The sequence below is a fragment of the Cornus florida genome, unplaced genomic scaffold, assembly GCF_030987335.1.
Source record: "Cornus florida cultivar Cherokee Brave unplaced genomic scaffold, ASM3098733v1 CherokeeBrave_3.0.0_Hap2_Chr06, whole genome shotgun sequence".
In the NCBI taxonomy this organism is placed as follows: Eukaryota; Viridiplantae; Streptophyta; class Magnoliopsida; order Cornales; family Cornaceae; genus Cornus; species Cornus florida.
In genome coordinates, this window is record NW_026775576.1 from 13,855,215 (window position 1) to 13,882,627 (window position 27,413).

Below are 27,413 nucleotides of genomic sequence, written 5' to 3' on the forward strand. Positions count from 1 at the left end.
AAAATGTTGAAACTAATTGAAATTTAAATAAGCCAAATTTAGGCTTGGGCTTGGCCTAATTGTAAAGTCCAATTATTCTTTTTACTAAATGGAATCTTGGATTGGGCCTTTAATTTTGGACTAGGATTATTTAAATGGGTGGTTAGTTTTTGAATTTAAATTAAAAGTTAGTTTTTTTTTTTTTTAAAGAGTTGTATCTATTTCTAAAGGGTTGCATTTGTTTTTCAAAGAGTTGTATCTGTTTCTAAAGGGTTACAACTCAAAACCAATAGACATAACTATTCATGTAAACCATTGCAATCTATTGGAATGGATGTGTTTATTGGTAAACAGACACCATGTGAACCATTGCAACCAATTGGAGTGGATGTGTCCAGTGTGAAGAGACACATATAAATGGTTGTGTCCAATGATAAAGAGACACACCCAATCCGAAAAGACACATTAATTAAAAACTACTTTTTAGTTTTTTCCAAAGGGTTGCATCTAATCCGAAAAGGCACCTTTTTGCATATAAATACCCCCCTTTGAATCATTTGCAAATCATTAATTTTCATTTTCTTCTATCTCCCTCTCTAGACTTGAACCCAACCCAAGTGGGTTTAAACCATAGGTTAAGTGGTCCGAATCACTTAGACCCTAATCCAATTTCATCGAGCCATATTAAGATTGGTTCGAACTATTTGGTTCGGATTGTACTCAATTCAGCATTTATATAGTACAGATGCATTTTTGAGTCAGAGAGAGTATTACACAGAGAAGGTTCGCCGTATCCACGAGTTTGTAATGTTGCTGCTGGTGGATGTAGACCGTTGTATCCTAAGAGATAGACGCCACTGAGTCTGTAAGCACCATAGCGAGGCGAATCTGTCTTAAGGACATAATATTCAATACTAGCCTCGGTACAGGTTCTTTATTTATTATTATTATTTTATTACTTTATTTTGCATATTTAATTAAATATAGAGTTGCATATTTAATTAATGATTTCTTAGTATATTGTTAATTATCTTATGACATATTAGTATAATGTTTATTATATCTTAAATGTTACATGAAACATATATACCAGCACAATTTAGGTCATTCTTGAGACTAAATTTATTATTTTTGAGCTGGCTATCCAATGACGTACACTTCGTTCACCATAGTTGTCATGATATGACCGTTTTACCCTTGGTTTTTTTATTATGTCCATTTTGACTTAGCTTCCGCATTTGTCTTTGAGTTGAGTCTTGTGACTCCTTATGAGGTTCTCTTGTTATCCTAGAGGCCGTGTTTGCCTCTAGTGATCTCGATCTTCTTTTGTTTTCGCTTTCATATTTTGCACTCGATATCGGGTCGGGTTTGGGTCTTCTTGGTTAATGCACCGGATCATGGGATTTGGGGCGTTACAAGTTGTTAGGCTTGTGTTTGAAGGAGTGAGAAGACGTGCTTGAAAGAGAGAGAAAACAGAGACAAAAAATATATATATATCTATTGTCTGAAAAATAATATGTTAAGGATAAATCTTGTATAAAATTTTTTTTCAACGTAATCACTTAAACTAACATGAGTTAAAAACACCTATTAGAATAGTTAAAGAGAGTATTTTACCAAAAATATTCATAAAGGTGTTTTTCCATAACTGACTGAGTAATAGTCGATGGTCTTTTTTATTTTTATTTTTTGCAATTCTCCCCTAATAATATTGATCGACACATTACCCGCAAGAAAAAATTTGTTCACACGGGTGAGAGGTGACAAGTTTTTTTTACTGTGGGGTCATTTGGTTGAAAGTCATAGTTATAGATGGAAAGTTATATACTTGTAGCGCAATGAGGTGGGCATTAAAACCTGAAGTTCTTACATTGACTGCAAACGGTGACCGACAATTTTGCAGGTTTGTTAAGGACGGTTTAGTAATTTAAGTTTTGGAACATTGTACAGTTGGTGGGTCTCCTCAGTTTCCACGCACAACCAATACCCACCTCTTTGTGTTCCCCTTCTTCCTTCTTCAGATGTACAACTTCTAACCGATGAGAAAAGAGTGATTTCATCGATCGTTTAGAGAAAAAACAAGAGTTGGGTGAGAGAAAATCATACACTACTATATATGTGTATATATATTTATTGAGAGAGAGAGTCATAAACAGAGAGAGAGAAATCCACACAATAGGAATTGTTTTTCTGTTTTGATCTCATCTTCACCGAGCTACAGCTTTCTGTGTAGCTCGATTTGGTATTAAATTGGACCTGTTTCTGACTTTCTTTGCCAAAGTTGACTCAAGATAGGAATGAGTTTCGTTGTAGTTTAGTTATTAATTTGGTTAAACAAAAGAAGTAAACAATGTCTTGGAAGAGCAGAGGAGTAGATTCAAATTCAAGGACTGTTTTATCTCAAAAATTGACTCTTTTTCTTTGTTTTGGATGCTTCTGTGCTGGGATGCTCTTCACTGACAGGTATTTTTTCCCCCTTCTTCTGGCTCATTGATTGTTCAATTTGATGACATGGGTGTCTTAAATTTCTCAAATTTTGTTATTTTTTAGTGAATTCTGGAAATGGGTTTTGGTGGTCTCCGTGAATTGTGTGTTTAATTGATATGCCTACCCATAGCGAGAAGAATTTTTTATGGTTTCAAAGTCCTTGTTTTAATGTTCTTTTCTGTTGGTTTTTGTTTGGTTTTTTGTGGGATAAATGTGTATGCTTTCAATATGAGTTGCATTAGTCATTTAAGATATTTTGATGTTATGGTGATGGAGATTGAGTGTGTCGAATTCATCAGGCAAAACTAGAAAAAAAAAAAAGGAAAAAGGAAAAAGTTAAAAGGAGGGTGGGTGGGTTGGGTTGTTTTGATTGTCACGGTCTCATTTTCATCTTTTTTCTCCATTTGAATTTAAAGATTGGGGGAACATCTGAAATTTATGTTAGAAATGCAGATCGAAATTAAAGTAAAATTTGTGTTAATTGTCGGTTTGCTTCGACATAGATATTACGATTTGAGAGGAGGGTAATTCAAGTTTGAATGTTTCTGAACATTTTAATGGTCTATCCCTCCCCACCTTTTGTGGGTGTGGTCATAGTGCCATTGGTGTGTTTAGTCCCTTCAACTGCTTGGCATTGGCATTTTTCGCCTTCTCTTCTTCAACCCCTCCATTCCTTCCATTCTTGTGTCTTTTTCCTTTCTTTTTTTTGGTTCCATATACTTTCATTTCCTATTTACTGATTATAAATGCTTTGAAGTTAAGTATTTGATCTCATGGTGATAGTGATGGAAGCAATAGGACAACTGTCGATTTAACCACTTAAACTTTTGTTATTGTTCAAATACCTATGTGCTTTGCGGCCGATGTTTACGGCACATCAGTCGGTGGTGGCAGTCATGCCAACCTACTTTTGGGTGGATTTGTTCCTCCTTTGGCGGCTTATTTTTGTCCAAGTAATCAGCCCAACTGGTCGCCCATCCTAAAGTTGGAACTTTGGGATGTGGATTTGAATTAATGCCATGTTTTAAGAACTTAACAATTGTAGTAGTCAGAAGCTGTAAAAATGATGGAGTTTAGTTCAGGCACTTTAACGACTTAGGATAATTGCATGTAGTAATCCTATATCTGAAATATATAATTGGAATATAAGAATTCTAATTGAGATTTTTAGCATGTTTGTTAGGAAGAAATTAGGGCTGGATCTGTTCCCTCCGTGATATAATATTGCTTATTGTGATTCTTTTTCATGTTGCATGGAGCTTCTTGAATATTTATATTATATTAATTCGGTTATTGTGGTGATAGAATGTGGAAAATGCCAGAAGCTAAAGGCATGTCAAGGACAGCAGGAATTGAAGATGAAAGGCTAAACTTAGTCTCCGAGGGTTGTGATCCAAGAACAGTGAGTATTTTACTATCAATGAAACTTTATCCTCCCTTGCAATTGTGGGGATGTGACCATGTATCGGTAGCAGACACGTACTTATTTTATTTCTTTTTGCTGGTTAATTTTCTTTTTATTGTCTTTCAAACTAAATAATCATGGGATTGTAACCTGTTTTGAGTGTTTATGTTTTAACCACAAGGATGCAAAAAGGGAGTCAAAGGACATTTTAGGGGAAGTTTCCAAGACACATAATGCTATACAGTAAGTCAACTAGGGCTATTAAATTTAAAATTTTACTGAGGTTAATAATATTTTCCATTATGTATTTACATGGATGCATAATTTATGACCATTTACAAAGTGCAGCACACTGGATAAAACAATTTCAAATCTGGAGATGGAATTGGCTGCTGCAAGGGCTGCACAGGATTCTATACTTAGTGGCTCCCCTTTATCTGGAGACCTGAGGATTACAGAACCGACTGAGAAAAGAAAATATCTAATGGTTATCGGCATTAACACTGCTTTTAGCAGTCGTAAGAGAAGAGACTCAGTGCGTGCTACTTGGATGCCTCAAGGTTCATACCAGTTTGTCTCTCAATTAGTAATTCCGGTTCTGGTTAAATAAATTTATTCATAAACATTTTTTTTCTTATTTCATTGAAAGCAGGTGATAAACGGAAGAAGCTTGAGGAAGAAAAGGGCATCATAGTTCGATTTGTAATAGGTCACAGGTGGGTAAAAGAGAACATTTGGAACGGTCTTGATTAAGTACACATAGCTCTTTTATTTTTTCATGGCTATTCTTTTCTCTCAAAACCTTTGTTGAATTTTGTGCTCTTTGTACAAGAAAACATAAAAGTTGGTTAGTTATCATATCGCAATCTCAAGTTCTGCATAGATGCAGTCCCAAAATTTAGAACTTGATATAATGATAGATTGGTACCGGTCACAAATGAGCACTCACATAATTATGTCATTTAACTTTATATATTAATGAGAAGGGTTACTACTCCAAATAATGCTTGATCCTCATAGCTAATGACTGTAGCAACTTGTTTGCTACTGTTATTACATAATACAAGGGATGCTACTAGTCAAGCAAAGACTCAAAGAAGCCAAATTAGGAAAACCCCAAACTAGACTCCTAGATGATTAAAATCACTATTCAACACTCTTTCTAGCATCCATTTTTGGTTTGTACAGGCCAAATGTGGATTGATAGGTAACATTGAATTCTGTTCTTGGTCCATAAGAACTTTTACCTTCTTGCTTGTTATCTTATACCTTACTTTTTAGAGGGGTATTGAATTTTGTGCTCCTTGCATACAGAAGATGACAAAAGATGGTTTTGCAATGTCACCACCTTAATCATTGCGTAGGTGTGATACCAAAACTAGTAGCAGATAACTTTGCAATACAAAAATATCTTTGTAGCCTAAAGTTTAATTTGAATAGAAGAGTTACTTTTATGCTACAAAAAATCTTGAACTCTCAAAGATTCAAAGATCTTTAATGGCTGCCTCACTAGGTACATGATGAAAGTGAGGCAAAAATGTTTCTGAATTGAAATACTAGCATATATTGATGTAGTCAAATTATATGGATGCTTAGTAATTCAACCTTTTATGTTCTAAACGAATCACATTTGTTGATAGTGCAATGCCCAAATTCCATTTAATCACCTAAAAATCTTCATGGGAGAATTACATTTAAGTCCTACTTTTCATTTTATAGGTCATCAAGTGTTATCAATGAACGAATTTACTATATTAATATTCATTGATAGGACTTGATGGTCCTATAAAATGAAAAGTAGGACTTCTTTGTAATTTTTTCAAATATTAATTCATTAGATTATGGGTACCAAAGTAATATTTTGATAAATCTCTGGCAGAACGTCCAGGAAACTACCATGAATCAGAACAAATTATTATTTTGTTAACAGGGAAAGGAGAAAATTTTGAACAATGAGAAGACAGTATAGGAGAAAAGATTGGGAGATTGGTCTAATTGCTTCCTAGTGTTTCCGGCAACTCCAGCTTCTGAACAAAGAAAGACAAATATCAGCTTTTTCATTACATAGTTGTCACTCTCTTAGAATGATATTTATGTCTATATTTAGCTTATTTCCTTGTCTTCCTGACTTGAAGTACTCATCACCGAAACACTAAGTTGTTAAGACCTTGAACTGTCTACAACTTGTAAGCTAGCTTCTACTGCACTAACTACTATCATTTGGTATGAAGATGGAAGAATGGATGGAAGGGAGGATAGGTAGTAGGATGGATGAGACATCCCTAGGGAAGGGAAGGTGTCATTCTCCCCTTTTTGTTTGGTTGAGTGGAAAGGAAAACAAGGAGTTGACTTCTTTCCCTCCCCTCCATCTTTCCCTTATACAATAGGGACTTGCTCCATCCTTCCTCAATTCCCTCCCAAAGTTTAAAATATAAACTAATTCAAAGAATTTATTAAAAACTCTAATCAGAAATGCATCATTCAAAACTAGAATCAGAAGACCGGAAGCCCTTTAATTACCAAGTTTAAAATGTTTAACCCATCTTTGTGACACGGTATCAACTAGAAATAAAAAAGTCAATTTGTTCTATAATGATGCGAGGATAAACGATATTACAGTTGACCTCCTCTTTTCCCTTTTTGGTTATTCATGGTGGACCTAGTTTGACAAATCACAGTAATACTAGACTCAAATTGTGAAAACACCTCTTTAGAAAACTAATTTACTCAAATTTGTTATGCTTCCCCAGTTGGAGACATTTTTGAAGCAGTTTGGCAGAGTAGAGGTTAATCATAAAGACATATGAGCTGCTCAAGAACTGTTTTCTCTCTTATTTGTACGTTTATATCTCATTGTTTTTGTAGACTAAAAGTCATGTTATGGTCGTACTAATTGGGTTGATTAATTGCCATCAATCGAGGATGTAATTACAGTTGTGGCAACTAATATTACATATATTAATGCACACTTTGAGATTTAGAAATTTTCTTCATTGCTTATTTTCTGTGGAGGAATTACCACAGTATTGCTGCTGATTCTGGTTCTGCCAAATTATAATGTTACTGTTTAGATCTTGTCAATCTCGGTGGGGAGAAAGAGTAGAGGACAGGGGTAGCATTCTCGTGATGGAGTTACTCTTTACTAATACTAGTATAAGGTCTATAAACTACAAACTACTAATAAATAGAAGATACCATAAATTGCTCAACATATTGAGAACTTAGGGCAAACTTAACCATTAGTACAAAAACAGGTTTAAGAAATTGTCTGATGTATGTCGACATTCTTGTATTCCTAATCTACACAGATAATGATAGATTGAGTCTAATTTCTTCCCTTTTCCCAATTGGCCTTTGTCATCAGTGCTACATCAGGTGGTATTCTCGATAGAGCAATTGAAGCAGAAGACAGGAAGCATGGAGACTTCTTGAGGCTGGTACTGATGTTCTTTCTTCTCTCTCTTTTCATTGTCATTCTTATCTGCTATAGTCTGTAGAATACATTCGTACTCAACTACCCAACTGCTCACCTGTCACATGCACAAGCATGGCTACACCCACATTCGCACTAACGAGCACTTCTACTCTCTTCCTATAACCACATTCAACCATGGGCACATACACATGCACTCCTGTAGCACTTTTATTATAGATGAATCAAAGAAGTCGACTGATTGTTCTCCTCCTGTTATTTAAATGCAATGTGAATAGGAACATGTTGAGGGATACCTTGAACTGTCTGCCAAGACGAAGTCATATTTTGCCACTGCCGTTGCTCTGTGGGATGCAGATTTCTACGTCAAAGTTGACGATGATGTACATGTAAATATAGGTAAAGATGCAGATATCGATTAATGTTGTGGCTTGGTAGTATTTTTGGTTTGTTTACATTTTCTGTGTTATTATAGGATAAATAGAGTAGGAAAGGACTACACATTGAAGCTTAAAATTCCTTCCCTGTCTCACTTTTTACTTCCTTTTTTATTTTTATTTTTTAAGTTGGTTAATTTCTTGTTCCATTAAAAAGGACTAAAATATTATTTGATTTTGTTTTGTCATGCAACCCAGAACCTGTGTGTTGACTACTATGGAATGTAAGAGTGGTTAGCCATGCAATTCCCAAAAACATGATTCCGTTGGTATCGTATGCTTAGACTTAAAACTATGATTTTGGTAGTTGAAAAACAACCTAGTTTACACAATGTTCTTCTCGTAGTACTATTGGTTTCACGATGAAGGTTAAATATTGATAATAAAACACCGTGTCAGTATTTGCATTTGAGATATTATAAGATACACGGTCTCTCAAAAAATGATGCATTATTATTATTTTTTTTATTGTTTTTAATCCTTTTGTAAAATAACTGCAGGAACTCTAGGAGCAACCTTGGCTAGGCATAGGTCAAAATCCAGGGTTTATATTGGATGCATGAAATCAGGTCCTGTCCTTGCTCAAAAGTAAGCTAAGCTTTCCAAAAAACTTATGTTGCTTGAATTTTGGCAAACTGTGTCTTTGTTTTTTGTTTCTAAATTGCATCTTTATTAACAGGGGAGTGAGATATCATGAACCTGAGTATTGGAAATTTGGCGAGGAGGGAAACAAGTATTTCCGTCATGCTACAGGGCAGCTATATGCTATTTCCAAAGATTTGGCTAATTATGTATCAATAAACCAGTAAGTATCTATTGCTCTTGTTAAAAAATAATAATAATAAAATAAGTGGCTCATTTATGTTTTAATTTGTTTTATATCCTATCTTATTAATCTCATGATTCTTATCAACTTAGGCATGTGCTACACAAGTATGCTAATGAGGATGTCTCCTTGGGATCATGGTTTATTGGGTTGGATGTAGAGCATATAGATGATCGAAGACTATGTTGCGGAACCCCACCTGGTAACAATATATGACTCTGTCTATTCTTTCCCCCTTGAAAAATTGAGGGCTCTTTACTTATCAAATAAAAAAATAAAAAAATTGAGGGCTCTTGTAGGGATAGTTTTGAGGATCAATTGTCAATATCTAAGTCTAATTTGGGACCTTCATGTAGTCTCCCAGAGGCATTATGAAATATGCCTTCCATCTCATTTTTTGTATTCAGTTGTTTTATAAGGCAATGACCAACCCGATTGGCCCTTCAAATTTAACAAGGCAGAATGCCATGCACCAATTCTGGTGCTCCTTAATTTATGACATGGAAATTGCATTGATCATATACCTAGATCACATTCAGACGTACAGGTGTAGGCAGCTTGCATATCAGTTTTTTCACTTAATTAGGGTCGACACCACTCCCAACATTCTAAGCCCATAGCCGTTTATTCTAGTGTTGAATAGAGACTAGTACCATACCTTATTGTACTGTCATCTGATTTTGGTCATGTTATTCTCTCAAAAAAAATAAGAAAAATAAGGAAGGAAAAATGTTGGTTAAAGGGTGTATATTTATGCAAAAAGAATGTGAAACTAATGCTTTGGAGAAATCAATTGTTACCACAGATTGTGAGTGGAAGGCTCAAGCAGGCAATATCTGTGTTGCTTCCTTCGATTGGAGCTGCAGTGGGATTTGCAAGTCCGCTGAGAGGATTAAGGAGGTCCACCGGCGGTGCGGGGAAGGTGAAAATGCTTTGTGGAGTGCAGTTTTCTGAAAAACATGTCTTCCAACCTCTGGAGGAAGCAAGTGCATTTCATGAGTTTGTTGTATTATGGATATGATGACGAGGGAATTTGTATGAAGCATCAGACTGCACACAGAGAGAGAGAGAGAGAGAGAGAGAGAGAGAGAGAGAGAGAGGTTGCCGATGGGATTCTTCTCCATTTTAGCTAGAGAGAGACCCGCGTATGTATCCGATAGAGGTAGAGGAGCAAGACTGGAATCAACCATTCTTTTGATGCTTTGAGGAACATATTGTTTCTTCCACGGCTCAAAGACGCATAATAAGTGCCAATCCTTGGGGAAGCACTTGCTGCCTTTTGGTTTATAAATTAGTTATTTTTTTTTTTTTTTCTTGCACTTTGATGGGTTTTGTATGCTTTTCATTATTGTAAATTGGTTGGTGATAAAGGTACCTTATTTTTGTAATCACTTTGCTTCATTTTCAAGCTTCATTATGGAAAATCTACATTGAATGTTAACTTGTCTCATTTGACGAGCCAATACGAGGAACTAATTGTATTAGAGTGAACTCGGTGATTTTGAGTAGTTAATATTTTTTTTTGGAACCCCAGTGAAGCGAGCCGTAAATTCGGACGTAAAAATTCAAGGTTTCATCTTCCAAACTAATAATGATAATAATAATAAATTCCCCCAGTGTCCATCATTAGGCTGCCTTTTTCTTGTAAGATTATGATATTTGCTGGTGTAATGGAGCATCTTTGGTAGGTTTTTAGGGTGCCTGATTGTCTTAGGGGCTTTTTGCCTCGCTAATAAAAAAATGCTAGAGTTGAATTCACTCAAAGTGTCGATGACTAGAAGGTTTAACTTGAGAATGTGAAAATATGTTCTTCCAGTGAGATTGTTCTGGTGAAACTGTCCATCACACACAAATAATATTATGCCGCAAGAAGAATACGAAATTGTTAGAGAACTCTACCAATCACTCTCTAAGCCCCCGAAATTGTGCTCGAGTCTATTTAAAACTAAGAGACACAGTTGTTGATAGGGAGTATTTTCAGTCCTCTCTTTGCATTTACCCCTTCTTTGTATGGTCTCATGTGCATTAGCCCAAGTAACTTAAAATATAGGTGGTCAAGTTAGTTGTCTTCTACATATTCAGATCGGTTGGGGGAATCTCAAAATCCTCTCCAACGCTACAGTTCTCTTGTTCGAGCCGGTGAGCATTGCTTAGCTCTTGTTGAGCCACGTCACTACCCAAAAACATTGCTTAGCTCTTGTTGAGCCACGTCACTACCCAAACAAGTCAGAAAACAATTCACCGCAATAAGTTACTTGTTATGCAAACACGTAAATAAACATATCTTGATACAAACTCTATATTCCAACTTTCTCCTAACCAACATCCCAACTTTCTTCTTACCAACATCCCACTTATTATACAAATACATAAATAAACATAACTTGGTACAAACTGTATATCACAACATATTCCTAACCTACATTCTAACTTTCTCCTTACTAACATCCCACTATTCATCTCTTTACCTTGTTTGGGATACATGTTAGGAAAATATTGGGACGTTGGCCTTGCATTACAACATTTTCTTAATGTACATCTCAACTTTCTCCTTACCAGCATCCCACTATTCATCTCTTTATCTTATTTGGAATACATGTTAAGAAAATGTTGGGACGTTGGCCTTACATCACAACATTTCTTATCCCAAATTTCTCCTTATCAGCATCCTACTATTCATCTCTTTCTCTTGTTTGGGATACATGTTGGGAAAATGTTGGGACGTTGGCCTTAAATCACAACATTTTCCTAACGTACATCCCAACTTTCTCCTTACCAGCATTATAACATTTTCCTAACACATATCCTAAAATATCCTGTATGTATGTGTGTATGTTTTAAACCTTTACCATTTTAACTCACCGGATGACACAAGTTCTCTTGTAGCGCATGAGAGGATTTTGTTTCTCGAGTGGGTGGGTGAGTTGTATTTCTTTCCAATAAAATAAAAAATAAACAAAAAAAACTAAGGACAGTTGAAAAATGGGTCTATTTTATATAAGTTTAAAATCAATTGCCATTAGTTGTAGTGGATGAATTCCAGGGAGAGAGAAGAAATTTCATCTTTGGACAACTTGAGTTCTAAAGTCATGAAAAGTCTATGTATAAAAATATATATATATGAATTAAATTATAATTCAAAAACTTATATACGTAAAGACACTAACCTAGTTTTTCACTTAACACTTTGTTACTAAATACTCAGAAAATATTATATATATATATATATATATATATATATATATATATATATATATATCACTCTCAAAAATTATTAATTGTGGAAGGAAAAAAAAAAATTTAATTTTGATATAAAACTATATACAATTAAATTAGTATTTACATGATCTTATAAGCAATTTACAAAAGAATGAAGCTCACTTGTTATAGAAGTTTTTGGAGAAAGTGAGGAGGGTGGCATGGGCATAATAGGAAAATAAGATGTGAAGGCACCACTTTTATGGGAAAGTAAAATTTTCCTGTGTTTTATATCAGAAAAATTTTGAGGAAAATTAAGCAATTACAAGAAAATTACTTTTCTGAAAATTTTCTCTTTCATGCTAACCAAATTCCTAAAAAAGTTAAATATTTTCCTTTTCTTTTCCTTTCTATTTACTTCATGCTAATCAAATACTAATCAAATAAACCCTTAAGCTCTTTCTCTCCAATCCAAACTTTAGGGTTGCTATTCAGCATGGCCGACTATCTTGTTTGTAATTCTAGATAGGTGAGAAGTGGATCTGGCTGAGCCTATTCCATACTTCGCATTAGGCTTTTTTAAAGGACAAGTCAACCCCATGAGTTAATAAATTAGCTCATTAACTGTTAGAGAATTGTGATATAGAGTCGGAGGATGTATCATCGGATACATTTGATTAAATTTACATGAATAGAAAATGATGTCATAAATATCTATGTAAAATAAAATAGTAGATTTAGACATAAATAAAAATAAAAATAAAAATCTAAAAGTATGTTTAGATCTATTGTTTTACTTCACATGGATAGTTACTGCTTCATCTTGTACATGGTTGTATGTGTAAAAGTAAATGTAGACAAAAACGATGCTGAAGACAATATTTCTTTGAATCACTAATCTCTTTGTTAAGAATATGTAACAGAGGACTAAGAGAAACAAAATACAAATACATCTATATGTTTGTGTCACATCCATGGCAAAGTCAATACAACAACTACATGGTTTATATTTGCAATGGTTGATGAAGTGAATGATTTTCATAATATTTTTTAAAAATATGATATTATTACTTTCGTAAGAATCGTCACTATTTTTATTATTACTATTATTTATTTATTTATTTATTTTAACTCAATTTAAATCTTTAAACTTATACTCTAGGTTCCTCAGTAGCCTAATTTATTTATTTAGAACTAAAATTTTCAACCCAAGTTTTTAATAAATTAAAAAAATTGCTCTTTTAAATTTTTATTTCATTCCCAAACTCTCGTCTTCTTAAGACTTGGATGTAAGATAAGCTGATTCAAAAATTAATTTTCCTGAAACCGTTTTGGTTTTTACTGAGAATCATTGTAAGGAACATAACCTTAGGATTTAAACATCAGTGGTTCATTCTTTCAAGTCTGCTTAAATTCTTTTTTCTTTTTTCTTTCCTTTTTCGCTGCTTAAATTCTCAAAAGGCAACATTTTAACTTCATAAAAGTGAAATAAGAGTGCTTGAACGCATTCAGAATTCATGACTTTGAAATGGCCCAACAACCTACACATTACTAATAGTAATGACTTTATTGTCGAAACGAGGGTTGAAACCCTATAATATTCATGGAGCATGGAGGTTCGGCAACCAGGGTTCCATGGAACCATATGCTTGTAAAATGAATTAAATATTTTGATAAAGGAAGATAATAAATGATTATGACTGTAATACCACGTGATTTTATGGATTAATTAACTGTGATTAATAATTTTAAATTGGGTGTAGATAAATTATTTATTTGTTTGCTTATGTGCATTCGTGTGATGCTGCGTTAAATTTTTTGGCTTTTATGCATCGGGTCGTGTTTATTGGATTGAGATTTATGGTGTCGGGTCTTGGGGATTCCATGGGCCAGCTTTGAATCCTTTTTTTTTTTTTTTTTGAGGGGGGGTTTTATGCATCGGGTCGTGTTTATTGGATTGAGATTTATGATGTAGGGTCATGGGGATTCCATGGGCCAGCTTTGAATCTTTTTTTTTTTTTTTTTTGGGCGGGGCCGGGAGGGTTGATAATATATAGTTTAATATAATAAAATAAAAACTATAAAATAAAATATTCTGATTAAAAGTCGAGGTTATAATTTGACTCTATATCTTTAAGATATATTCACTCCGCTATGGTGTTAACGGACTCAGTGGCGTCTATCTCTCAGAATATAACGACTTGTCTTTTTTCGGTAGTAGCACTGCAAACCAAAGGAATAGGCGAACCAGCTCGGTATAATACTCTCTGACTCGAACTCGGACTCTGACTCACTGACTAAGGGTCGAACCCAAATACGTAGGCTCGAACCCATAGACTAAAGAGAGAAGGATGAAGAAGAAAAATTTAGAAGAAGAGAAGAATTCTTTGAATTTTGGTGTGATTTGCAAATGATTTAAAGGGGGGTATTTATAGGTAGCAAGGTGCCTTTTCTGGTGGTTGCAACTATGGGTTATGATGATTCGGAAAAATATGCAACTCTTTGGAAAAAACTAAAAAGTGGTTTTTAATTTAAATTCAAAAAATCAACCACCCAAAAAACCAACCACACATTTAAATAAGCCCAGCCCAAATACAGGCCCAATTCAAAATTCCATTTAGTAAAAAGAATAATCAAACTTTACAATTAAGCCTAAGCCTAAGCCTAAGCCCAAGCCCAAGCTTGACTTATTTAAACTTCAATTGGTTTAAACATTTTTTCCATTTAGGCTTATCAAACACCTCACTTTGGATCTAATTTCTTATTCATCCGGAAACGGATTTGAGAAAATAACTATACCACGTTCATCTCTTTACGGAGAGGAACGCGCTCGTCTATAGATCCGCAAAAAATTCTTAGTGGAATCTATTCAAAATCTCATCCAAAGTTTATATTTTTAATGCCTCCGTTTCTAACAATCCCCTATATAAATGAAAATTTGCGTAAATTGCAAATGAAGAAGATACAGACGCTAGAGAGAGTACTATTGGAAAGTAACTGCATCGGGATATGTAACTTTTGGCCTTAAACCTTCCCTAGTGTATTACTATCGGATTTACTGGCTAACCAGTGAGCATGATGTCTTGAACTGTTTAGCCGTTGATGTAAACCAAGACAATAGCAAACACACAGTTCCTTCCCGTACAAAGTCGGTTCTCATGGTTGTGTTCATATGGCCCTGAACAACTCTTGGTATTTCATGAGTGCTCTAGAAAACTTAGCCTTAGAAGTTCTCATAGAAGCGCCCTACTTCACACTCATATAGATGACTTCTTATTAAGAATATCCTACTATACCCCACTTGAATTCTTAAGGTATAAGAGTCATTCAAAACATAGTTTATCCTACTCATCGCTGTAGGTAACACTGTCTCATCATAGTAATGGGTAGAAGATTAAATCTTCCCAGTACTTCTGGTGAGCCATTCAAAATTTCTGTTGTCCCTTTGAACCTAGATCTTAGGATCTCCAATCAACTAGGTTGGATTTCCATTAAGATGACTCATTAACTTTCGGCTTTAATCCTATTCCCTTCGATGAATTATACACTTGTTCCGTTGTCAAACATTTTGTAAACGGATCCGCTAAATTATCTTTTGACCTGATATAATCTATTAAAATTATCTCACTTGAGAGCAATTGTCTAACGATATTATGTCATCGACGTATATGCCAATACTTACCGTTATACATATTACTTTGTGCCCTTCCAATTGCTGATTGACTATCACAATATATACATATAGGGGTATAGGTTTAGGCTAATCTGTAATATGTTCTAAGAAATTATGAAGCCACTTAGCTTCTTCACCAGTTTTATCCAAAGCAATAAATTCAGATTCCATAGTGGATCTGGCAATACAAGTCTGTTTTGAAGATTTCCAAGATATGGCACCTCCTCCAATAGTAAAGACATAGTCACTTGTGGATTTAGAATCCTTCGTATCTGATATCCAATTAGCATCACTGTAACTTCAAGTATTGCTGGATATCTAGAATAATGTAATCCATAACTTATTGTATATCTTAAATATCTTAGAACCCTAATTATTGCAATCCAATGGTTGTTTCCTGGATTACTTATATATCTACTCAATTTATTAACTGAGTATGCTAAGTCTGGTCGTGTGCAATTCATCAAATACATTAAGCTTCCTACAATGCGAGAATACTCAAGTTGTGATATGCTAAGACCAGTATTTTTCGATAAATGAAGATTTACATCAACATGAGTCTTTACAAGATTACTATCTTCATTATTAAACTTGTCTAATATTTTCTCAATATAGTGAGATTGAGATAATACTAGACCATCTGATGTTCTAGAAATCTTGATTCCTAGTATGACATCAACTATGACTAAATCTTTCATATCAAAATTTTTGGTCAACATCTTTTTAGTAGTTTTGATTATAACATCATTACTACCCATTATTAACATATCATCCACATATAGGCACACAATGACATATTCATTTTGAGTGTTTTTCATATAAACACATTTATCACACTCATTAATTCTAAAACCATTTGACAACATCATTTTGTCAAATTTTTCATACCATTGTTTAGGTGCTTGTTTTAACCCATATACGGATTTTACAAGTTTGCACACCTTTTTCTTTTCCTGGAACTATAAAACTTTCAGGTTGTTCCATATAGATTTCCTCCTCTAATTCATCATTTAAGAATGCAGTCTTAACATCCATTTGATGTATTTCTAAATTTTGCAATGTTGCAATAGCAAGTAACAATCTAATGTATGTTATTCTTGTGATCGGTGAATATGTATCAAAATAATCTAAGCCTTCCTTTTACCTGTATTCCTTTGCAACAAGCCTAACTTTATATTTATCAATTGAACCATCAGGCTTTATCTTCCTCTTGAAAATCCACTTATACCCTAAAGGTTTAGCACCGGGAGGAAGATCCACCAGCTCCCAAGTATGATTTTGCAGGATGGATTCAATTTCACTATTTATGGCCTCTTTCCATAGAGGAGCTTCAGGAGAAGACATACCTTCCTTATAGCTTTGTGGCTCATTCTCCAATATATATGTCAGAAAATCAGGACCAAATGACTTAGACGTTCTAGCTCTTTTACTACGTCTAGGTTCTTCCTTAGTTTTATCACCTATAAACTATTGGTCTATATTCTATTATATATTACTATTAACAATATCATGATTTCTTTTAAGAGGATTTTTATATGGAAATATATCCTCAAAGAAATAAGCATTTATTGACTCAATAATTGTATTGACATGGATATTAGGAATGTCTGATTTATGTACAAGGAAACGATATACACTACTATTTTGTGCATAGCCTATGAAAATACCATCAAAGGTTTATGGTCCTATTTTAACTTTCTTATGAGTAAGAACCGCAACCTTAGCTAAACACCCCCACACTTTTAAGAATTTATAGGAAGGTTTTTGACCTTTCCATAATTCATAAGGTGTCACATTTGTTTTCTTTTGAGGTATTTTATTGAGAACATAATTAGTAGAGAGCAAAGCTTCCCCCCCACAAATTCTAGGTTAAACTAGAATTTATCAACATAGCATTCATCATTTCTTTTAAGGTACGGTTTTTGCGTTTAGCAACACCATTCTGTTAAAGTGAATAAGGAGCGGTAGTTTGGTGAATAATACCATGTTCTGAGCAAATGTCAGCGAATGGTGCTTCGTATTCGCCACCTCTATCACTTCTAAACACCTTTATCTTTTTTCCAAGTTGATTCTTAACCTCATTCTTGTAATGTTTAAACATTTATGAGGCTTCATCTTTGCTTCTTAACAAGTATACATAACAATATCTTGGGCAATCATCAATAAAAGTAATGAAATACTTTTTCCCACCTTTAGTTGGTATAGATTTAAAGTCACAGATATCACTGTGAATTAATGCTAAAGGTTCAGTACTTCGCTCTATAGAGGGAAATGAGGTTCTGTTAGTTTTGCTTCTACATATGTTTGACATTTTTTATTTAAATCAATACTAAATTTAGGTATAATCCATGTTAATTAATCTATGAATCGTATCATAATTAACATGTCCTACCCTACCATGCCATACATCAGATGACTCAATCATATAAGCAGAAAAATCATTAGCTTTATTATTATTATTAATAGCTTTGGGTACAACAGTCATTACATTAAACTTGAAAAGTCCATTACTTAAATACCCTTTGCCCACATACACCCCATTCTTAGTCAGCTTAAACTTGTCAGATACAAAGACCAGTTTACCCATTCTTGCTTAGGAGTGACCTAGAGACCAAATTCTTCCTGATGTCTGGTACATGCAACACATTATTAAGAGTGAGCTCTTTCCCTAAGGTCATTAGTAGCTTGATCTTTCCTTACCCTTCAACCTTTGCAGTGAAAGAGTTCCTCATGTAGAGTTGTTCTTCCTTATCTATAGCTTCATAGGTAGTAAACATCCTCTTTTCAGAGCAAACATGATGAGTAGCTCCTGTGTTCACCCACCATTCTCTATTGTTGCTCACAAGGTTGATTTCAGAAACCATAGTTGAAAGATTTAGCTCTGACACATCAGCTATCAACTTATCTTCCTCAGCAATGTGCACCTCAGTGGTCTTTTTCTTGTGGTTATGTTGTGCTCTGCGGCTACGACAGTCTTTAGCTCGGTATCTTAGCTTGCCGCATATGAAACACTTCCCAGTGAACCTCTTGTAGTTTCCTTGGCTGGGACCTTCGCCAGAGTACTTCCTCTTTTTATTCTTCTGTCTAGCTTCCACTACATTTGCCTTTGACACCATTGAAGAATTCCCGGCTTTCTTTTCAGATGTTCAGTTATCTTCTTCAATTCTTATCCTGATAATCAGGTCTTCGATCCACATTTCCTTGCACTTATGTTTCAAGTAGTTTTTAAAATCTTTCCAAGTAGGTGGTAGCTTTTCAATGATTGAAGCTACTTAAAAGGATTTAGTCAATGTCATCTTCTCAGTATGTATTTCATGTAAGATTAGTTGGAGCTCCTGCACTTGGCTCATGACTGTCTTGGAGTCTATCATTTTGAAGTCCATAAATCGTCCGACCACGAACTTTTTCAAGCCAGCATCCTCTGTTTTATACTTTTTGTCTGGTGACTCCCAAAGCTCTTTAGTAGTATTTATTAGACTGTACACATTATATAAAGTGTTGTCCAATCCATTGAGGATGTAGTTCTTGCATATGAAATCTCTATGCTTCCATGCATCAACAGCTCCTAGCTTGGTAATGTCAGTCTCACCCTCATCTAGCACTGGGGTAGTCTCAGTTAGGTACTTGCTTAGATTCAGAGTTGTAAGGCAGAACATTATTTTCTGTTGCCACCTTTTAAACTCCGTCCCATTGAATTTTTCGGGCTTCTCCCAATGATTGACGGGAACATTAGGCATAGTAGTACTCGTACTTGCCATTTGTCTGATATATATTAAATATACAGACCACAGTCAAATTTACAGAATTTAAACAATAATAATATTTAAATAATTAAACTATAGTATAAGCAGAATCTGTCTTAAGATTGTAGCCTAAAATATGGTCTAACTATACCATATACTATAATATTATTTATTTAAATATTATTTGAAAATAAAATGTATATATATATATAAATATAATTATTATAATTATCTATATATATAATTTCTTATAATATATAGTTTAATGTAATAAAATAAAAACTATAAAATAAAAGAACTTGATTAAAAGTCGAGGCTAGAATTTGATTCTATGTCCTTAAAACAGATTCGCCCCGCTATGGTGCTAACGGACTTAGTGGCGTCTATCTCTTAGGATACAACGACTTGTCTTCCTTCGGTAGTAGCACTGCAAACCAAGGGAATAGGCGAACCGGCTCGGTGTAGTACTCTTTGACTCGAACTCGGACTCTGACTCACTAACTAAGGGTCGAACCTAAATACTAAGGCTCGAACCCATAGACTAAAGAGAGGAGGAGGAAGAAGAAAAATTCAGAAAAAGAGAAGAATTCTCTAAATTTTGGTATGATTTGCAAATGATCTAAAGGGGGGTATTTATAGGTAGCAAGTTGCCTTTTCGGGTTGGTGCAACCATGTGTTATGATGGTTCGGAAAAAGGTGCAACCCTTTGGAAAAAACTAAAAAGTGGTTTTTAATTTAAATTCAAAAAAACCATCAACACATTTTGCGACGGCCCGGATTTTTAGGCCAGTGCGTCAGTGATGAACCAAAAGGATGATCCGATAACGGATCTGAAATGCGGAAGCGAAAATGGAAAACAAGACTCTAAGAAGTCAAAGTGACCTTCCATGAGGTTGGGGAACTCAATGAGAACTGATGCGGAAGTAAAAGGTCGAAAATATGACAAATAAGCCCCCAAGGGCAAAATAGTCATTTTACATAGAAATGACGTACCTATAATATAAATTATTCTCAGACACATCCATGACTTCCCGTGAAGTCACGGAACTCAAAAGAAAGCAGCGAAAACGAATTACAAGAAAACCGGACAAAAATAGCCCCAAGGGCAAAATGGTCATTTCTGAAAAATATAAAATCGGATGCTACCGAGCACACCACTGGGAAGACAGCGAAAAATTAATTAAGTTAGACCTAAGAATCACTTGATTCAGAGTCCGGATGGAAGAGAAAAGTCAAAACAAAGTTTTGACGTCGCCGCGGCCGTGAATAGTAACCTGGGCAAAATGCTGAAGTTCGTGTGACGTTTTGAGGTACTAAACGATATTTTCTGGAAAAACACGAAGAAGAAACCCCCCTTAAAATAATTTTTCCAAGTTGACCATGTCAAAATCAAATTTTATTTTTGATGTGAAATCCCCAAAATGCCCTTACAACAGACTTTTTCAAATAGTACAAACGCGCACAGGAAATCAGATTTGACGCGGGGTTTTTCGGGTCCGAGATGACATTTTCTGGAAAAATGTTATAAAGAAACCCTCCCTAAAATCACGTTTTCTATGTGACCATGTCAAGTCCAGAATTTATTTTTCTAAGAAAATTCCTGGAATGCCCCTAGATCAGTCTAGACCAAGAGGGTAAAAAGCTGCTACAGGATCTGAGATCGGAAACGGGCTACCAAACGAATTTTTCTATATGTGTTTATATGCTTTATGATAACATGTTTTGGTTGATAACATGTTTATGCGCTTACGTGCTATATGTTATATGCCGTTCGTTTAGTATTGTTTTATTCTAATGTAAAGAGTATGACATGTGACGTATGTTAGATTAGAATTGTATATGCATAATTATGTTCCATATTTGGCATGACACGGGATTGGTCATTGAGGCACGAGTTGAGGTTGATGGTGATTGTAGTCATAGTTTCGTGGTAGTATAAGTTGTTGTCGACCTAGTATTGGTTTTAAGGTAGGTGGATGGTCACCTTTTGTTTAGGCTCTCGTGAGATGAGTTGTTTGGCGTTACCATAGTGCTGGATTTGTTGGTTTGGGGCCATTATGAGGTTATGGACCTCTTAGGATCCTTTATTGTTCAGGATGATTCCTCTGGAACTTGCGTTTTTCGTGGGCGGGTACGTTGTGGGTGGGTGCATGGCACTGTTATGCTACTGTACTGGCATGCTACACGTGCAGTTCGGATGGAATCAGTGTCGATTTTGTTTTGATAGGCGTTGTCCTTTTGATTGATGATGATGGTGTTTGTTTTGGGGATCAGTCGTAGTGATTGATTTGGTTGTTGTTAGCATGGCTATAGTTGCCATTTTCTTTGGAGTTCTCCTTGAGTGATGACGCTTTTGGGATCAAGTCGATTGATTGATGTTTCGGGTAGAGAGAGCATTGCATTGTTAGCGTCACTTGTAGTGTCACCTTTAGATTTGGAGTTAGATTGTTAGAGTCTTACCATTGTGGTTAGGGCTTACATTTGTTTTGAGACAGGTTGATGTCGTATTGGTTTTTGGAGACAGTTTATAGCTAGGACTGGTCCTTCCTTTTGCTTAGACACTCTAGGACACGATGTCCAAAGGGTTCATTGTTGCATCATTTTGTCTTTTGCAGTTTCGTTTACTACTATGTTAGTAGTATGATTTATGATGTTGTGATATATTTGCCTTCTTGTTGTGTGGCATTAGCATACCTTTCTTATATACTTAGAGATGCCATACTGTTATTACGCTTTAATGACATGCTTTTGTGCTTATGTGGAGACGTGTTGCATGTACCTTTGATTTTTATCTATGTGAGTAGATTTCTTTCTGGTAGTTGCATTCCTTGTCATATGCATGATTTTCAGAGTTGGTTTTCCCTTTTGTTTTCCCTCGGTTGCACGTGGAGTGTATGTGGGTTTCCATAAGGGTTTCGCTGTGAGATTCCTTGTAGAGGAGTTGTCACTTTTGTTCCATCTTGAGCTGTCCACTTCCCTAAGATAGGAAGGATGCTCCATTTTCGTGTTGTCATATCGACACTTGTAGGAGGATAGGGTTTCTTCTCTTTTCTTGGTTCGTGTTAAGGACTTTACAAGGAGTGAGTCTCTTCTTTTCGTTGCGTTGTGCACAGTTCTTGGTTGGTTGGTCCGTGAGGATCACCATTGTTGTTTTGAGTCCTTGGTGAGGATTTGATGGATTTTGGTTGACTTACTTCCATATAGGGGGTGAAGTCTTTGACCTTGTTGTCTTTCATTTTAGAGATGGGGTTGTGGTGTTGTCCTTTTTAGGACTGGTGGTTCCCTTTCTTTCGTGTCTTCCTTGGGGAGTTTTTGCTGTGGTTGTTGACGAAATTGTAGTGCTCGGAGTGAGTTGATTGGTGTGAGATCATTTTATGGGGACTTGTGTCCATATCATTGAGGATTTGTTTGATTGTGAGGTGAGTTCGATGCTCTTTTGAGAATGTCTTTTAGAGACTTGTTTCCGTTTTGGAGGTCTGGATGTGGTTAACTTTTAGGAGGAGTTTTGGAGGATCGTTGTTGGATATGGCTTGTTGTGGAGTTTCTCGTCCTAGGTATAACTAGGCATGGTTTTGAGGAATCGTAGTTCCAGTGTTTGTTTATGGATCGATAGAAATTGAGGAATTTTGATTTAGCTTGGTGTTGCCAAGCATGGTTTTGAGAGATTCATCTTGTGACCTTAGTTGGTGGCATTTTGATGTGTGTGCCACTTGGTGGATTTGTATTTTGAGTATTTAGTTATCCGTGATAGGGATGTGGATCTGATGTTCGATTACGGTGTAGTCTTGTAGTTGATCTGTTTCAGGGAGATGTGAAGGACTTTCGATGAAATGTCTTATTGTGAGGTTCGTTTTGATTTCTATAGGCGTTGATTTGCTTGACAAGTTTTGGATTCCTGATTAATGTTTTAATAGGGGTATTTTGAGACATTGGAGATGTTGGTTTTGTTGTATTGAGGATTTAAGGCCTTAAGTATAGCGGTACCTATGGCATTGTTGTCAGAGTTTTGGGATTGGCTAGGATGGTCTGGCCAGACATCTTTGGACCATATCTCAATTCTCACAAAATGTTGGTCTCCGTAGTGCTTTTGGTAATGATCATTTTTGACATTGATGTCATTTGTATCGAGAGGTTTCTTGGGTAGACCTAGTGGGGGGCAGGTTATAAATTAGTGCCTTATACTGCCATGCTACCGTACAACCATACAAAGTTGTGTGTTGTGGGCGAGTACAAGTTGCCGTCGATGCTACCTTACCGACGAGTAAGTGTGGGCGGGCACTAGGCACTGTCATTGCTACCACACATTTAGGTACGTCGTGGGCGGGTTCTGGTCACTATTCGTACTGCCACATCGTCTTGTTCGGTACCCTGATATGATACGTGGTTATCTTGGAGATCTTTTGGTGGTCGTTGTTAGGTCGGTATGATGGTTCATATAGAGGGATGTTTACGGTTGTTGTCTTCCCTTCCTTTGTCTCACCTGGGGTTTTGTGTGTGAGTTCCGACTTGTTCAGTGGCCATTTAATCACTTTCCTTCTGAGAGGTTGTTCTGTCATTAGCACGTGGGTGCGAATGACATTGGTCTGTGCGTTCTTTTTCAGCTTTGGGATTGCTTTTGTATCGCGTTGTATGGGATACTCGGAGATGTACTCCGTAGTTATCCTGGTTTCGCCTTTTTGTTCTGGTTGGGGCTGGATTTCGGGGACGAAATCCCTTTAAGGTGGGAAGGTTGTAATGACCCGGATTTTCACGGATATTTTTTTTCCGTTGTCTTTCCTTTCTGAGTTCAGATCCTCTTCGCTTAGTGTCGTCTCGAGTACTCTGGAGTGATTTCCGAGACTCTTTTCTGTAGATTGACAACTTCCTTTGAGGACCGAGTCGTTTCCGCATTTTTCGTTTTTTGACACTATTCACTTTTCGTCATTTTCCCTATTTCGTCATTTTTCCTATTTTGTCTTTTCCCCGTTTGACACTTTGTTGGCGTAACCACACTTCTTGTGTTTGGAGTTGGTTTTTGACTTCATGTATCTCCATCTTGAGTGGTTTCCACGAAATACGTATCTTTACTTTCACAAGAAAGTACTCTGGTTGCTCCCGGTGTCCATAGGGGCATGGATGCAAAGTTTTTTGAAATTATTTTCTTTTCTTGGGGTATTTTTCGTAAATATCTTTTGAAGATATTTTATTTCAGGGGTTTTTAAGAAAATATTTTTGGAAGATATTTTCATTCTGGGCCATAAGTGCAGTTTTCACTTTTTGGAGGGGCCATTGTGCAATTAATGAAAGTTATTACAAAATGTCTTGTTTTGAGCCTGGATCCTCGTATAGGATTCATTTTCACATTTTGTCGAGTTGTGTACTCTTGGAATTTCCTCCTGGTCGATGTTTTCTAGTTTCAGGGTTTCTGGCCCCGGTTTGCGCCAAACTTGTTTTGGGCATAACTTTCTGTTCGGGACTCATTTTTTGATGCTATTTCTTCCGTTGTTCATATTTTATCATTTTGAATCTTTTTCTTTCACAAAGTTTTTCCATTTGAGCGCGTCTGCTCAAATTTTACTTTTTCAGACCCGTCGGGGCCCGTTCGGGGCACTTTTTGAGATTTCTATAAAAGGGGGGTGAGATATTTCATTTTTCATCTTCTCCCCTCTTCATGCACGACCTGGAGCTCCCATGGCAGCCCAAGGGGTGCTGCCACCTTATCTCTCCTCTTTTGAGCTTCATTCTTTCGTCAGAATATAGAAGGGCCTTTGCGTTTAGTGTTCGTGTTGACTATGCGCTTCTTTTACCCTTATTAGAACCCATTTCTGACCATTCTCTGAGTTTGGGTTTGAAGTTAAGTTGGGATTTTGATGGGGCTTCCTTGGGGGTTATGTGTACGGTGTAGTCCCCGACAAAACCTTGAAGTTTCGTCGGGTTCGGAGCGGTTTCCATTTGGTGGCTTTTGTGATTTTCATCTCAAATTGAGGTAGAAAATGTTTTAGGATTTTATATGTGTTGTATTGAGTATTTCTCATGATTATACAACTTATATGTATGCCTTGTATCAAATTTAAAAAGTTTGTAATTTTTATTTCTTTGTATAAGATTTAAAACTCATGATGATATATAACTTTGATTTGAATTGTGGCATGCTAGAAAATCATGTTTTAATATGTTTGTTAACATATATTAAATTGGTATGGATTGAATAAAAATTGCATATTTTATTTAATATTTATCTTTTGTGAAAGATTAAATCCCATGGCTGTACCTTGCATGAAATTGACTTGTGATATGCTTTTAAATTATGTCTTGGCATGTTGTTTAACATACTTTAATTTGAGAGCATTTGGACAAGTATGAAAATCTAGAGATTTTAATTAAAATGATTAATTAAAATCTAATTAAGGGTTCTATTGGCCTAATTAAGTGTTTAACTTGATATTGTGATAACTATGACTTATGTTCTAGCATATGTTAATTTGGAACCATTTGAAGTTGTTTTAGAAGTTAGGGATTTGATTATCATGATTTAATTAAATTCCACTTTATTGTTCTTAGGGCCTAATCGAGTTTTGATGTGGTGTATGTAATGACCATGCTATATTGTTTATCATGTATTAATTGGAGGCCATTTGATTGAGATTTGAAACCTAGGGAATTTAATTAGTTTATTGATTAAATTTCATTTCTATTGTATTATTGATTAACTCATGTATTTGACATTGATAGTATGTTTAAAGCATGACTTTTGACTTATAATGGATTTATGAGTTATGTTTCAATATTGGATTATATTGTTATAGCGCGTAACAAATTGCGCTCTGAAGATTCGACATGTGATGTTATTATAGCATGTAACGAATCGCGCTCTGAAGATTCGACATTTGTCATCCTATAGTTGTTGTGGATTTAGAGCATGTGTTGTGTGGTTACAACCTACTTGTGCATGAAGGTAGTTTCGTGTACTGTTTAATACGTATATAAGTTGTTAACTTATTTATTTTGGAGTCTTGGGACATTGTTACTGTGATATGGCTAAAGTTCGGCTTTAGTGCGGAGGTATGAGTTCTCCCCAATTGAGATAGTGCGCCCTAGGGTGGTCTTCCCAGCGGGTTAATGCCCGGAATAACCAATTTGTTCTTGGTTTAGTCCGAGACGTGATGTCTAAGTCTTCCACTATTTGTTTTCGCATTCAATTCCAAGTTTGCAATCATATTTATATTGTGACTTGTGGTTTTGGCTATCGGCGATTTGATGTTGTTAAGTACATCTATACTAAATTGTTATATTTAGTTGATTTCACACTTTTAGATTTCTAGTTGATAATTAGAGAATCTATGTCTTGATGTGTGGTATTAGATATTCTAATTATGCTAAATTGTTATATTTAGTTGATGTTGCATTTTAGACTTTAAGTTGATAACCTTGAGAACTACTATGTTGTTGCTTTGTGTAAGCATGCTCCTATGTTGTTGCTTTGTGTAAGCATGACCCTATGTTGTTAAAATTGCATGAATGAGGTGATTGATGCTAGAAATGATCTTAGGTAGCTAGGATGCTCCCTGAATCTCACATTGACATAGACGTTAGGTGGAATGAACCACAATAATTAAATTATGCAACTTGTAAACCTTTAGGTCGATGCATGCTCATTTCCTACGAGTAGCTTTATGTTACTCACCCCTACGATACTGGGGCATATTTCAGGTACAGGATACAAGATTGGAGATTGCAATTGCTTGGGTGATTTGCTGAGTTGAGCTTCTTTAGAAGCATTCTTGTTCACATGCAAGTGTTAGCATGTTCATGATTTGTCTATGAAATGTAATTTTTCTAACTTGGAGGTTTGACATTTAAATGTTGTAAATGTATTGTAATGAGGCCATAGGCCATTGTAGAACATCTATTTTATCTTATTACATACACTTGCATGCTCACTTTGGCAAACAATACCTTCCTTGGTGAAACAAAAACCTAAAGTTGCATATTTTTTTTGTTTGACCCTATTATGTTACAGGGGCATTTCGGGTATTTCAAAATGATTCTTTTTCATTTTTCCTCACGAGTCACGTAGAAAACTTGATTTTGAGGGGGGTTTCTTTTTTGTGTTTTTCCAGAAAACATCATATTGGCCCTCAAAAATCCATTTATTTCCAGAAAATCTGTGCTGCCAGGTTTTGCAAATTTTTAGTACAAATGTAGTTGGTACTATTCATCGACTTTTTTTTGAAAATTGTCACGACCGATCCG

The 27,413-nt window shown here is 35.5% G+C and overlaps 1 protein-coding gene across 1 annotated transcript; it reads left to right on the top strand.

Moving 5' to 3' along the window:
* The first annotated feature begins 1,926 nt into the window (after positions 1 to 1,926).
* LOC132311115 (probable beta-1,3-galactosyltransferase 2) lies at positions 1,927 to 10,008 on the top strand. The gene is made up of 11 exons (XM_059808848.1): positions 1,927 to 2,442; positions 3,772 to 3,868; positions 4,053 to 4,114; positions 4,220 to 4,431; positions 4,524 to 4,587; positions 7,236 to 7,308; positions 7,583 to 7,703; positions 8,242 to 8,329; positions 8,421 to 8,546; positions 8,660 to 8,769; positions 9,373 to 10,008. The coding sequence occupies exons 1-11, from the start codon at positions 2,330 to 2,332 to the stop codon at positions 9,519 to 9,521; spliced, it is 1,215 nt and encodes a 404-aa protein (XP_059664831.1). The 5' UTR covers positions 1,927 to 2,329; the 3' UTR covers positions 9,522 to 10,008.
* The last annotated feature ends 17,405 nt before the right edge of the window (positions 10,009 to 27,413 follow it).

What these genes read in the sequence shown, in the direction of transcription:
- LOC132311115 (XM_059808848.1), top strand. Translation starts at nt 2,330, where the DNA reads ATGTCTTGGAAGAGCAGAGGAGTAGATTCAAATTCAAGGACTGTTTTA. An exon ending in AGGGTTGTGATCCAAGAACA is followed by an intron (nt 3,869 to 4,052) that starts GTGAGTATTTTA and finishes TTTAACCACAAG; the next exon opens with GATGCAAAAAGGGAGTCAAA. An exon ending in CGATTTGTAATAGGTCACAG is followed by an intron (nt 4,588 to 7,235) that starts GTGGGTAAAAGA and finishes CTTTGTCATCAG; the next exon opens with TGCTACATCAGGTGGTATTC.